The sequence below is a fragment of the Cariama cristata genome, unplaced genomic scaffold (assembly GCF_000690535.1).
Source record: "Cariama cristata isolate BGI_N322 unplaced genomic scaffold, ASM69053v1 scaffold18888, whole genome shotgun sequence".
Lineage (NCBI taxonomy): Eukaryota > Metazoa > Chordata > Aves > Cariamiformes > Cariamidae > Cariama > Cariama cristata.
Window position 1 is genome coordinate 37,169 of NW_009633118.1, and position 14,106 is coordinate 51,274.

The 14,106-nt window shown below is 35.4% G+C and overlaps 1 protein-coding gene across 1 annotated transcript in view; it reads right to left on the bottom strand.

Annotated features, from left to right (window-relative positions):
- SEPSECS (Sep (O-phosphoserine) tRNA:Sec (selenocysteine) tRNA synthase) overlaps positions 1-13,124 on the bottom strand; it is a gene marked incomplete at its 5' end in the record, with an annotated part of 23,155 nt that extends 10,031 nt beyond the window's left edge. The window contains 7 exons of the mRNA XM_009706640.1: positions 863-954; positions 1,073-1,202; positions 3,467-3,569; positions 7,545-7,698; positions 10,292-10,450; positions 10,538-10,656; positions 12,937-13,124. Of these exons, the coding sequence (XP_009704942.1) occupies positions 863-954; positions 1,073-1,202; positions 3,467-3,569; positions 7,545-7,698; positions 10,292-10,450; positions 10,538-10,656; positions 12,937-13,124 (945 nt within the window). The remainder of the gene's footprint in view (positions 1-862; positions 955-1,072; positions 1,203-3,466; positions 3,570-7,544; positions 7,699-10,291; positions 10,451-10,537; positions 10,657-12,936) is intronic.
- Between the last annotated feature and the right edge of the window lie 982 nt (positions 13,125-14,106).

The window sequence follows — 14,106 nt, forward strand, 5'->3', positions numbered from 1 at the left end:
AACAATTGGAAAGTGGTTTCTAAATAAAATAATGGAACAGATAATGCATGATTTAAAACTATTAACTTAACACTACTTCATTCACAGCATTTCTTTACCTAAAACCTTCTACAAAAAGAATCCTCTGTGGTAATATACAAAGACAGCAAAATCAGGCCTGTATTATGTCCAGAATTAAGGATAACTCAAGACATACAGGTTCCAACCTTAGACTACTTGAATGTTTGTGCATTGCAGTTATACCCAACATAAAACACATAGTCTGTAGGAGGCAGAAGAAACCTAGCTCTGTATCTAGATGAAGACCTTAAATGACAGTATTCTTTCTTCTCTTTTTGTGGCCATGTACAGTATTTATAATCTAACCAGAAGCTATGATTCTCCAGAGAACGTGGTACACAAACATTTAATTAAACACTATCATAACAGAAAGGCACAATAGGTCCAAATGAAGAGGAGCAGAGACCCCTGGGTTACCTCTGAGTGTCCAGTCTCATGCTTCAGGCCTGGAAGCAGTGGGACCATGATAACATAGCACAGTATTTCTCAGATTAAGCTTTTGTGGGCAAAATTCTACTGTATTAGTCACACTTTAGAACAACAAATATAAATACTGTACAAGATAGTACAGGACCTCAGTTTAGCTTTCTGGTTTGGAAAACAACATGGAAATCATGCTTACTCATGAGCATCATTTAGCCAGGAAGTAATTCTATCACAATGCCTTTCCAGATTCAGAGCTGTGAGCTCAGAAGTTCAATGGCTTTCTAGATAGAAACTGGATTTACTACACAAAGCATTTTTGCAACAAGACTTTGTTAACAGTTGACTTCAAGAAAGTGCTGCTTGCCAAAAAGCTTACCTTTCTCTCTTTCAGTAACTGTTTGTAGCCACTGGCACCTAGAGACAGAAGTGTAATGAGGACATCTAAGGAAGGAGACGCAGATGCTCTTCCTGACAAAAATAATATACAGATTAGGTTGGCAAAAATAATTTTTATGTGAAAGAAAGCTGATAATCAAGTTTTCTACAGTTATTTTGTATGGATGAAATCAGTCCATGAACTAGTTACCTGGATACATTTTGCTGATGTCCTGAATGAAGGACTGGTTGAAGCCAGCAATGACAGCACCACCTACTGGAACCATAAAATTTTTGTCCAAGCTCTGAACAAAAGCATCTATTCTGCCTACACGAGCACCCTTTATCGAAAAGAAACAACAACAACAAAAAAGCACGCCATATATTAGGAAAAAGGAAACACGTGATAGCATCATAATCATACAGCAATGTAACTAAAATAAATATAATTCCTGAAAGTCTCTCAGATATTGTATTTGTGATGAAAAATTAAAAAACAGTATCACCTTTTCTTAGCATTGCTCACTATTATTACCATTGTCTGCTTACATAGTACCTTACAAATTCCTATTTTGCTGTGATTTAAAATATTGTTTTTAGTTCCTGCAAGTCTAAGTATAGCTTATTTTCAACAACAACCAAAAAGAAAACCCTTGAAATTTAATGGGAATTATACAATTAAAACAGTACAACCCAAAACATTTCACAGATTCTCACAGTAAAGGGCTACAGGTTAATGCTTCATTAGCGAAGAAGAAGATTTTTCTTGACACATGTATAAATTTGCATTAAAACAAGTGGGCTGTGACAGCACTCCTTCTTAAAAGGCTGCTTGCAAAATCAAGATCCAGGTAACTTCCTACAGGAGATTTCCCCACTTCCCAGAAAACAAAATGTCCTTATAGCTAGCCACCTCAGATAGTCTTAAAGGAAAAAAAAATGTAGATCCTGCAGTACATCTTCAATTTGAATAATATGCTACTGTGAACTGTACAATTAAAAAGTATGCAGCACAAGAGAACCTGAAGAGTATATTAAAGAACATACATATTAAAGTATATTCCAATACATACGTATTAAACTACTACAAACTAAACCCAAGAAATAGAAACAGAGTTAATACCTATGGCAAAAAGAGTGAAAAAAGCAGATCCAACTAAACCACATTTATTATTTCTATGTTTTAAAAGCTTAGTGCATGGGAGATAGGAAGAAGCACTCGGAGTTTGTCAGTTTTTTGATGGGAAGATGAATGCCAGCAGCTATAATTTGATTTAATTGACAGGAGACTGCCAGAGGAAAAGCATGACAAATTAAATGGTCTCAAAAGCTCTTTCCTGTGATACTCTTGCAAGCTCTGTTCACACTGTGCTCAGCATGTACATATTCCTAAGTATTCATTAATAACTACTTCCTCATAAATAGTACATTTTCTATTGCAGGAAATAAATTTTTGTAAATAAATGTAAAACAAATCAGAGCTCAAATGTATACATTTGCATAACCAAAGAACAAACAAACAAAACCCCCGAACATTGCATCAAGAAGTCAAGAAAAACCACAGAAACGAACACAGTAACAGTTCTATTTGTAGCTTTATAGTCTGAAAAGATTATCATCAGATACATTCCATGTAGTAAAACTCAGCAATTCCACAGCACCCTTCATGTTAAAATTTCACTAAACTTGTGCAAGTTAAATACAATAAACATACACCGAGTACACTACAAATAAAGCATGTGCCATTTTCTATTTTGCTTATCACTTCCAAGTTTTGTCAAATGCCTTCAGTCTCTCAAGATTTAGAAACGCCAACATGACATCCCTGTCATAATTATATATCGAGTTGTTCTGTGCCCAGTTAGTAACATGTCTCCTTAATTAGAAAAAAAATGGCCAGCATATTTTAAATTCATAATAGTTCAGGATCCCTTGGATCTTGTTAAAAAAATATCCCCCTATTCTTTTGATATGGGCAAAAAGAGAAAAAAGAAATATTGAAAAAACAGTGCACGTACATGGCAATGAGCAAAAAATGCAAGAATTCTATTTCATGGCTGATTTTAAGCAACCTCCTCTTCAAACTAAACAGCAACAGAAATTAAACTTTTTCAAACATAACATTGAACTTAACCCAGTTTCCTCAGCCATTCTCTGTGCCAACAATATTTTAGCAGTGACAACATCTATAAACTGTTGCTGTAGGATCTTGTACTTTCAGTTGAAAATCTGTAACTCACATTCTGTTGAAGGCTTAATCTCTATTCAAGTATGATCCATTATTTTATTTTTAGTCAACAAGTTTAGGAAATATTTTAAGAAAGCTTATTAAGGACAGTCTTCCATTATGAAAGACACCTGAACATAAACAAAACCTAAATAAATTTGGGTTTATTACATAAAAATGACATAATAGAAATAACAAATATTATTTTTAAGTTCTATTTCCCTCTGCTCTGCCTTCTCAGAAAATTCTTCAAATATCAGACACACATGGGATTAGTCTCAAAGCTGTGAAACATCCGATAAAATTTGCTAGTGTTGTCTACAAACAGAGATTTATTTATACTTGTTAAAAAAAATACTGAAAATACACAGCTCCTACCTGTTGGATAAGATGCATACATTTTGAAGACTGAACTCCATATGCATTATTGACAATATGGGGAATGTCATAATTAGCACAAATCACGGCCAGTTCCTCCAGCCTATGAGCATAAAATTATAATTTAGAGAAGCATTGTAACTCATGTTACAAATCATACCATTAAAAGTCTGAAAGGTCTACAAGGAGGTCAGAATGGGAAAAGAAACTTTTTTGATTAGTATATCAAGGCAGCACTTGTCACATTAAGCTACAAACGTTAAGATGAAAATTCTGTTAGCATTTACGTATACTACAAATAGTTGACCTGGGCTGAAATTTTTCATGCTTCACTGAAAGTTTTGTCTGGACACCAGTAAATAGATCCCAAATCATTCTGCTTCAGATATAAGCATTTTTTTATACTACTTTAATGATAACTGAGAGCGCTTTAGCTATTCATGCTTTTTTTCCTTTTCTTCTAATATTCAATCTTAAAATGGCCTAATGGAAGTTTCAAGATGTGTCTTGGGAATCAAAAGCATCACATAACAGGAAGTTTTTACATGCTTCTGTTTATTTCAAAGAACTAATATTTCAGCCCTTGGGCTGAAGTCTCACTTGCATATTTCAGATAAACTGATTAACAGAAAAGATATTCTTCAAAGGAATGGAGAGCCCTAAAATGTCTGAATGTGGAGATCAACAAATTAAAGTTTTGTTTAACTGTTTACTCTTCACTTGCCTTTCGAAATCCCTGAAATCACAGTGAGCTCAGTCTGGATCGATTTCTTAGTTGAACCAGGATTTATGTGGGTGCACAGGTCATTTTGGGTAAGGGCATTCAGCATTTTAAACATACATGTACTTAGTACCCTTTTTTGAAGCACTTGAATCATGCTCTATTTTTAAAAAAAGCTCTTGATTTTCCCCAAACTTCTGAATATATTTTAGAAATAAAATCTATTTGAAAAAGGTAATATATAATAAGTTAAAGTGATGATAAATGTAATATTATTTTAAAAAAAAATATCAGGAAACTCGAAACCTCCAATGCATTTTTACTCTATCTCCTTCTGTACAGCCTCTCACTGTAATTTACTGACATTCATATAAAATGTGACAGAGTATGAAAACATTTTCCAAGAGGTGACATTCCTTTGCATTCTATTCCTATTACATTGCCTAGTGCCATTTTGTAATGCAAAATTCAGCTGCAAACCTCAAATTAAATTTTCTGAACCTCAGTCCTTAGGAAAACATCATCACCACCATATTATCCCTAAAAAAATCAAAAGTATTTAATGATTAGGGAACACCAGTGGTATAATGTATGTATTGATCTTCTACAGTCAAGATATTCGTCAGGGGCTGCACGTCCAATAATTTTTCACATTTATCAACATCCTGAATCCTGAACTATGTAACATTAATATACTACTTCAGGAAACATAACACACACAAGGTAAAGCTTTTGCCTTCTGATCTGCTGATCTTAATCAGACTCATTCCTCACCTTCCACAGAGACTCAAAGGAAACCAGTTCCTTTCTTAACAGTCGTCGATTTTCAAGTGCAGATAGAGAATTTCACCAAACTGGAAACACAGAGGGCATACTGCTATGTATGGTTGTCTTTCTCACCTACCGAGACTTAAAGGAGCAATAAGCTAGCTTCTACAAGTACTGAAAACAGAAAAGTTTCTTTATTTTTCCTAAAAAGTTTCTATTTAACAATTAGATCCATATTACAACAGAGGATGAAAGTGCTATAGTTTGAAAAGAGTATGTGATTATGCAAGGGAAGTAAACAATTATGCACAGCACTTGTCTGCTTGCAAGGCTTAAAACGAACCATTAGAAGTGCTGCTAGTCATATCAGAAAAATAAAGCATTAATGTCAGTTTGGCTGCTACTCGAGTTCTTAAGTCACAAATAGGACTAACAGAAATTTCCAATTTATTCTTTCTCTCCTGTTTGTGAAAGTTTATAAAAAGAAAGCTTCGCTTTTTCTTTTAATATTAATGAAAGTAACAAGATAAAGAGTTCTGCTAAGTACACAAATAACTGAAAGAGACACTTTTTCTTCCTTTAGTTCTCTTTTAAATACAGTAGTTTTAGAGACAACTCACAGCAACAGCAGGTAAAAGACTGTCTGAGAACTGATGTCTCTCTGAGAAAGGGGTTTTATAAACTAGTGAATTATTCTCATAAAGTTAAATCATACTTCAAAGGAAAGCTATAGGTACATAGGTATAAAAGTCTTACCCTGACCTTTTAACAATCTTAAGCTACTTAAAATGTTAACACACCACCACTAGAACTAAACAAAGCCTTACAAATGCAAGATATTTAAAATCAGACATTTAAAGTGGTACCCTCCAGAAATGCTGTATGGGATTTTCCTTCCTGTAGGAAGACGAATGTTATGGTCTTCAACAGTTGACAGTATCCTTTAAATAGAAAGTGCATTCAAATGCTCCTGTATCTGTGGTATATCATAACACAGTGCCACTACCTAATAATTCATTTCTTAGTTGCAGAGGACAAAACAATCGCATGTCAAAAAGAGGAAGCAGATAAGGAAAAGATTCATTTACTCAAGCTATAAAATAGACCATTCAATTTTGATAGCTGTGATTTAAGTTAGCCAATAAATCTGCAAATCAACTTCAAGCAATGTTCATAATATTCTGACAGAATTATATGGTTTTAACTTCCCTCTAGCAACTAGGTTAATCTATGATAAATACTGTGGGTTTTTTTAAAGGTAGGAAAACAGAGTGAAACATATCTTTACTTGCCATGCTTCAGAGCCACTAATGTTTCCTTCCTACACTTGCAAATATTCAACTACATTTTCCAGATAACAAAGTAATTAACAAAAAAGCACACACCGCAGAGGAACTCTAAACATAAGTCTTGTCAATTTTGTGATAAATTAATAAGACTTGAAGTGGAACAACTGAGACACTACATTTAAAACCATGTAAAAAAAGACATCTTACTAATATCTCATACTTCAGTGTACTACATACAAGCCCATAAAAATATACCTGTCCAATTCTAAAACCTAAGCAATTTGCTTGATACTTATTTTTGTAAGCAAATAGAGAAAATAGGTTTTGCAAGTAACAATGGTCCTCATTTTGGACAAATAACTCAATATACCAAGTACTTTAGGCACCTCTAATCCAACGTGTCATTTTCAGATTAAGAAGTTTTTCAAGTATTTCATAACCAAGCTACATGTTGAAATAATGTCTCAGACACTCTATTTCCATCCATAACCATAAGGTCCGTATCGGCTTCAGCTAGTGCTTGAATCACATCTCCACAGCAACTATGGAAGTTATGTATATGGACACATAATATTAGGAAAGAATGCAATGTATTTGAAGCTTCTTTTAATGGTGATTTAACAGCTGGAAATTACAAGAAGTAGCATCATGCAATCAGGCAGCAAATGTTCAAACCACAGTAAGTTACAGCAGGGCAAATCATATGTTATACTCATACAGCACATCTGCCCTAGATGCTTCCAAGACTTTCCTTATATCAGTGTATCATAATCAGCCCTATAAACATCAGTATAATACAGGAAAGAGTAACTCAAGTAAAGATTTTAAATTTATCTGTAAGGTTTTTTTTTTAAACTGTATTAACAGCCTAGGAAAATTCATCATTAGCTAGAGGAGAAGACAGGAAAAGGCATCAGTAATATTAAAATGTGGCATTAGCTACGGAACTACATTTCCTGGACTATGTTTCTATGAAAGTCTACTTTTACCACTTCCACAAAATGATAAGAAAACCACTGCCAAAATGACATTCGTTTCACCACAAGAGATCATCATTAACCTCAGTTACATGACAGAAGGAAAACATTCTGCATTATTCTCACTTTTTTAATATACTTTTCAGAAAGTGGAACATTGTTTCAACCTACCATTTTCCTTAAGCAAGGGCATTAAAGTATCTTTACTAATTGTTGGTAGTAATTAAGCAATCTCAGAAAGATGGATATTCAAAACGTGGAGGTTTTGTTTGGGTTTATTTTTTACAGTAACAAATAACACACTTCTTGCAAAAACAACTTACCTATCAGGTACCCTTGGAGCAAAGCAAGATGTTGTAGAATGCACACAAAGAATATTTTCAGCACCAAGAGCCTTGATTTTAGCCTCCACTGCTTCGATGTCTGTCCGTAGCTCATCGCCTTCTAACATATTTTCTATCACCACAGGCTCAAAACCTGACCAAAAAAAGCAAGACCTGAATGTATATCATCAAATCTCTAATTGTGGGGTTTTAATTCTAGCACAAATCTGAAAAATCTTCTTTTTTCTGTTAACAGATTCTTTCAGACTGGGATTAACAACACAGATAGATAAAGTGTTTTATTATACAATATCCATATAGCTAAAAACTACAACAACATTCTTGTTAAATACTGGACTCCAGACAAAAGCTTACCTTACATTCTTTGCATACAACAGCAAGGGGTCTGAAGATTGTTTTAAAAACAGATTAACTTCTTCCCTCCCAATTAAAGGGAAAGTGTTTGAGTGGCATTCTTGTAAAATGTTAGCATACTAAAACAGCCACTCTGAAAAAGGACGCCATTAGATGTAGCAATGCAATAATGATCATTATGAATTGGCTTTCATCATAAGCCTCTGCCTTATTCAATCTATAAACTTCCAAATTGCTTCTTAAAAATGTCCACATTTGACCTCGTTTCGAAAGTGAACTTTGTCATTTCAAAATCCAAGCTATTTCCCCAGTCTTATTTTATTTTTTTAAGTTTCCAGTTTAAGTTTGTATTTAAGATGTACAACAGCTGAACCTCGTAAGGTTATTTCTCAAGGACACCTATGAGAAACGTTTGAAAAAAGGAAGTTATCCCCTTCTTCTAAATGCTGGAACGTTTCCAGTTTTAGAATGGGCTCCTCAGGAGGAATACTGAAAAAACAGGCAGGGTCCATCAGAGGGCTACCAAGATGGGTGTGGTATAGCACACAGTGCTTAGAAAGAAAGGCTATAAGAGGTAGACTTTTCTGGCATGAGTCGGCTAAGGAGAATATCTAACAGCAGCCCTCAACCATCTGAAAGGGAATTACAAAGACAAGAGAGCCAAACTCTCCTTGGTAGGATATAATAAGAGGCAACAGCAACAAATTTTGGCTTGAGAGGTTCAGAATAAACAGCAAGTACACCTTTTTCTCATTCAGAGGATAGCACACCACTGGAACTACTATCCAGAGAGGTTGTGGAATCTCCATCCTCAAAGATTTTCACGATTCAGCTAGACAAAGGCATGGTTGACCTAACCTAGCACTTAAAGAGTCTTTTTTCCTAAAGAGGGAAGCCTGTCATAGTAGTTGCTCAAATTTCTAGCTTATAAATAAATAAATCATTCAGAAAGGTTTTGTTTACAGAATAACACACTGGAAACCATATACTCCCTTCCCTAAACAGGTGTGGCATCACAGCAATATCAGACTAGCTGAAGTAACTATTAATTTCTCAAAAAACAGAGATGTTCAGTTCACTGAATGAAAGTAAAGGAGAAGAGGGAGGGGAAGGAAAAAGATTTCCAAAGCAGTGTAACATGGCAGCAGCTATGTGAATTTTTCCTTCATGGCTCAACACCGTGCCTTAACACTGACATGTAAGGCTCAAACTCTACAGAAGAACTTAGACTAGAATGATTTATTGATGTTGTTAGCCCTAGTCTAGTTTTCAATTAGTGATTCAGAAGACAGAGACTGCACTTAATACATAGTTGTGAGATATCCGATACCTGCCTCTCTCTTATTTTTAGTTGATAATTCTTTTAATTAATTCTGTGATAGCTGTCTTAACTATTCAAAAAATTAATGGATCAATTATATTTCCTGACAACCTTCTCCATTGTAAACGTAATTTCTTTAGCTTGATATTCTAAATTGAGCATAATATTCTGAAAACACTCCCACTTTTCTTATGTACATGTTTTATTTGTTCTAATCTGATTTCTTTTAAACACCTCTGCATCTTACCTGGACAGAATCCAGTCCCTGCTTCCAATTGTTTAGTCATTTTTATCTAATGATTCTTTTATGCAAAAAATAAGTGTGTCCTAGGAACTAGGACCAGAATCTATGCCACCACCTGCAGGTATGTGCACTGAGCCGGAAAATTACGGTCTCCCTTACTTGCCCTTTCCTTGATCCCATGCATCTGTCTGCAGGAAGTGACAGCTTCAGTGCAGGGATAGACTTCTACACTTAGCTTAACTTATAGACTGGTAAACAAGGAACTCCATTTGAGAGAAATTAAGGTTTGAACTAAGAAAGGCATCAAACTCATTACCTGAGTAAGCTGAATGACACTGCAAGGTTAAAAACAAATAGGGCAGCTAACACTCCCAATGTTCTAAAAGAAAAGAAAGTGCAAATCAGACAGTTTGTCACCTTCTGATCACAACTCCTAGGACCTATATGCTTTTTGCATAAACCTAAGACAGAGATTTCAACCATGAGCCTTGGTTTTACGTAATTCTCAGGACAGCAAAGTAGGCATCTGAGAGTGAACTGTAACTTCCTTTGTATTGTGTTCTCTATCGACGATTTTATACACCTCTGTACCCCAGCATATGCCTACATTTTACAAGGCATTAGGAAGACAACTCATACGTGTGATTGCATGTTAGAAATCAGGAGTGTAGAAATAAAGCACTTAGAACTACTATGCCTTAGGCCTTTTCTGGATCTTACTGCAAGCATATGAATTGATCACTCTACTCAGTGAAGTTTTATATCTGTTAAAAGAACACACTGTGTAATCAGTCAGTTCCTTCTTACCTGCAGTTATCATTGATTTAAAGCAAGATTTCTGGTCTATACGTGGCCAGATAATGTATTTTGCCTTTGGTCTCTTGTGCCGCAATGTTAAAAAACACAGAGTTAGACTCATGCCGGTTGCCATAGGAACCACAAAGCAACTGGTCACTGTTCGGACACCTGCACAGAAAAAGCAAGTTAGAAATTAACATGAAGAACCCATGACGTGCCCCCACAAACAAGAGACATTTTCAGATTTACACCTACCAGCCAGCTTTATAATATCCAGAACTACTGAATTAGTAAGCTTGTTCAAAAGGCTAGACCCTGCAGCTTTAGGCTGGACTGCAGAAATATCACCTGACCTTCCAATTCCATGGATCAACCTAAACAAAAAAGGTTGAAGACATACATCAAGTTTTTTCACATCCCAAAGCAATAATTCTTGCTGACTGAAGATAATTTAATTTGATAAACAATTGTGAAAAATGCCATATCCAATGCAACATCAGTATCTGCTATAATGAGTTCCACTATAACAAACTACATATATATGAATTATTTTTTTTTAACAGCAGATTAACAGTGTTCCAATATGCAAGTAAAAACTTTGAGAAGATCCATACTAGCAACACCTTTAGCATCTGGCAGGTTTCCTTTTAAGCATACCTCAGCACTTCTTGATGTCTGTTGAATTAGCATCATAAATGCTGTCATGTTCACACACACAACTCTAAGGAAAACAAAAATCAGTTGCCTATAGTGTAGCATATCATAGGCATAGTGGTATTCTACAGATACTCCCCTGACAAATGCTTCATCTCCGTAGGGCAAAGAAATAATATATATGGTGAAGAAATGTTCTGAAAGACAGTTCGGTTAATGTATCATTTTGCCCATCTTTTTCTACATCTACACTTCATCTACCTCATTCTACTATTCAATATTATGCATCATACACTACCATCTCTCTCTGCATTCTGTTTATAAATTACATTTATAAGCTGCATTTATAAATGTTGGATATTATTTAGCACCTTTCAGGAGTGGAGGATCCTGAAATCATTTATAAAATATAAGCTTACAGAACTAACTTTACCCATGGCTGAAATGCAGCAGCTGCTCAAGTAAGCTAGTAACAACACACATCTATTCATGGCTTTAATTCTGTTTTTGTCTTGGGAATTGAGTAAAACGCAGCCTGATGAGTGTATGGAATTCAGAACTTCTTGGAGCATAGTTTTACAGCTTAGATTTTTTTCCCCATTTCAAGCTATAGGTTGAAATCAACAATAGCTTGATAGTTAATTGAAACTTGCACATAATCCTCACTCCATCAAAAATATTTCCTCCCCTCGTTCCTGCTGCCATGTTCTTAATAGCTTTCTCATACTACCACTTTTTCTTTTCTGCACGTATGTACTCCTTCCTAAGGAACAAACCTCCCTAAGACTGGCCCTTAGAATTTATTAAGCTGAAAGGAAAGACAGCTTGAGAACCATCTCCTGCTACCTCCATCACTCCCAAAATTACCTGTAAAACCTACTGCAGAAGTAAGTGGAGTGAAGGACACCTCCATGCCTTTCCTTGCTATTGCTGACACCCATAGGTGAAGGTGAAATGCCAGGCGACAGAGGTGCATCAGACCAACAGTAGCTAAATGCCAGCCCAGCCTCTCTCTGGCCAGAAGTTGGGGATGCTTTCTCCAGGATTGTCAGAAAGCAATACTTCCTTGGATACTCTCCCCAGTGTGACCCTCTGCCTCCCTCACCACACATATCCTAGACTAGAGAGCGATACAAAAACCCCCAAAAAGCCAAACTGATATATTACTGGCTTTCTTCATTAATTTTTCGTGCTACTGTAGGGCTTATAAAAGCCATTAAGCCTAAGTAATTCAATGCCATATGGTAAAGCTTACTAAATTTCTGGTCTCTAATATGCTTTTGTGTTAATCTTTCAAGGAGAAACATTCCAGGAAATTTCACTTTGTTTCATTCCTGTTAGATAAAACATCACAGCAAGGTACCCAGCACATAACTCTATGCAAAAAAAAAAGTACATTTATAAAGAAATTAACACAGAGTCTCTAGAACTATAGCATCCAACATACTCATCAAGTGTCAGAAGGGCTACAAGCTATTAAAAGCTCTTCTTGTCTTTATAGATCTCCTTACTTCATATAAAATCTATTATAGATGGACTGGGTTTTCATGCGCATATCAACTAATCACATTATAAAGATATTAATGAACATAACAAAATACAAATAGCTGTTCATTAGGAATGTTTGATACTTTACAACTACAATATGCAGTAGTTGTTATTAATATACAGAAGAAAAACTGTACAGTATTAAAAAAGGCAAGTAACGCACAAATTCCTTTAAAACAGGAAGTTCTCTGCTTCCCTTGCATGCAGTCAAACATCTTAAGCTTCTACCAGTTCTGCATACAGGACATAACCCCAACAAAACATTTTTGTTTCATTCAAGACTTTCCAACAAGGTAGAAACAAAAATTCAATACAGAAAGTTGTATCAATTCAATATTGCATTATACTGTTTTCCTCAAACATTATCAAGGTCTCAGATAACAAGACACAATAAAATACGCCACTTGAAAGCATTAATAATAAATATAATTCAAATTGCCAATAATTTGTACCTGTAATGCCTTCGGGCAACGAGTCCTGATGCCACTCTTCCTTCCCTCTCACCCACACCACAGTTGCCCAGAAAGTTATTGCTATCCATTATAGCAAGTTCATGAAGAAACAGTTCAATGGTGCTTTCATCCCATCCATCTTCAGGACATTTTCCCTTAATAATAATAATATAAAGGTAACCATGAAACTTGGAAATTAAAAATGAACCAAAACTTTGTGCAACTTGTTTGATTAATGTTACCCTTTTTTCCCATGCTGAACAGGAGTTTGTATTTTCATTATGGTGTTTTATTATGAACCTGTATTCAGAGAAAAGTTAAATAATGATTTTTCCATATATTAAGTGCAATTACATTACCATATCCCGATATTGAAATAGGGTATTTTTCACTTGCAGGGGTTCCTTCAGGTACATACAAAACCACTGCAGCACATACATGTTAGTTACTCCCTAGAAGACAACAGATTTGATGTATTCTCTAGACAGTAATCTACTATTACAGGAATTCAACAGAGAAACTGGATGAAAGGGAGATAATTGGGTATTACAGAAGAAAAAAACATTAATTATGAGCAGACGGGAAATACAGTTTCACTTGTAACACATCTTCCTATCTGCACATTTACCTTTCCAGTTATTATCGAATAGGTAAGGAAATCACTTATAGACTGTAACAGTCAAAACCTGCAACCAGAGACATGCTCTTTCTTGTGCACTTTACTGTGTTAAGAACTGCACCCATCTCTGGAAGCTGCAGAACAGACCCTCAGAGGAAAGGCACCCATAAACCCACGAAGCGTTACTACAGCAGCTCAACACTTCAGAGGTGTCTTTTACATGTCTCAACAACAGTAAAATGAATGCAGTAAAACCAATTCATTTCTGAAGTGTGGTATGAAAGTTAAGTTTGAAGCGGTGGATAGCGTGACTAAGGATGTTCCAGAACTGAAACATTTGAGAATTCATTGATAACTATTTCTGTATATTGGAGACATAGAAACACAGTGCTTTGGCACCTTACAAGTATCATTTTTTATCTCATGTAACAGTACGTTAGTATTCTATTGTTTTAAGAAGTTTCTTTAACTGGTTGCTGGGCCTTTCTCGGCAAATGCAGGACCCAAGGCAATAGTATTTTTTCTGCCCCGTAAGGTCTCTGCCACCCCGG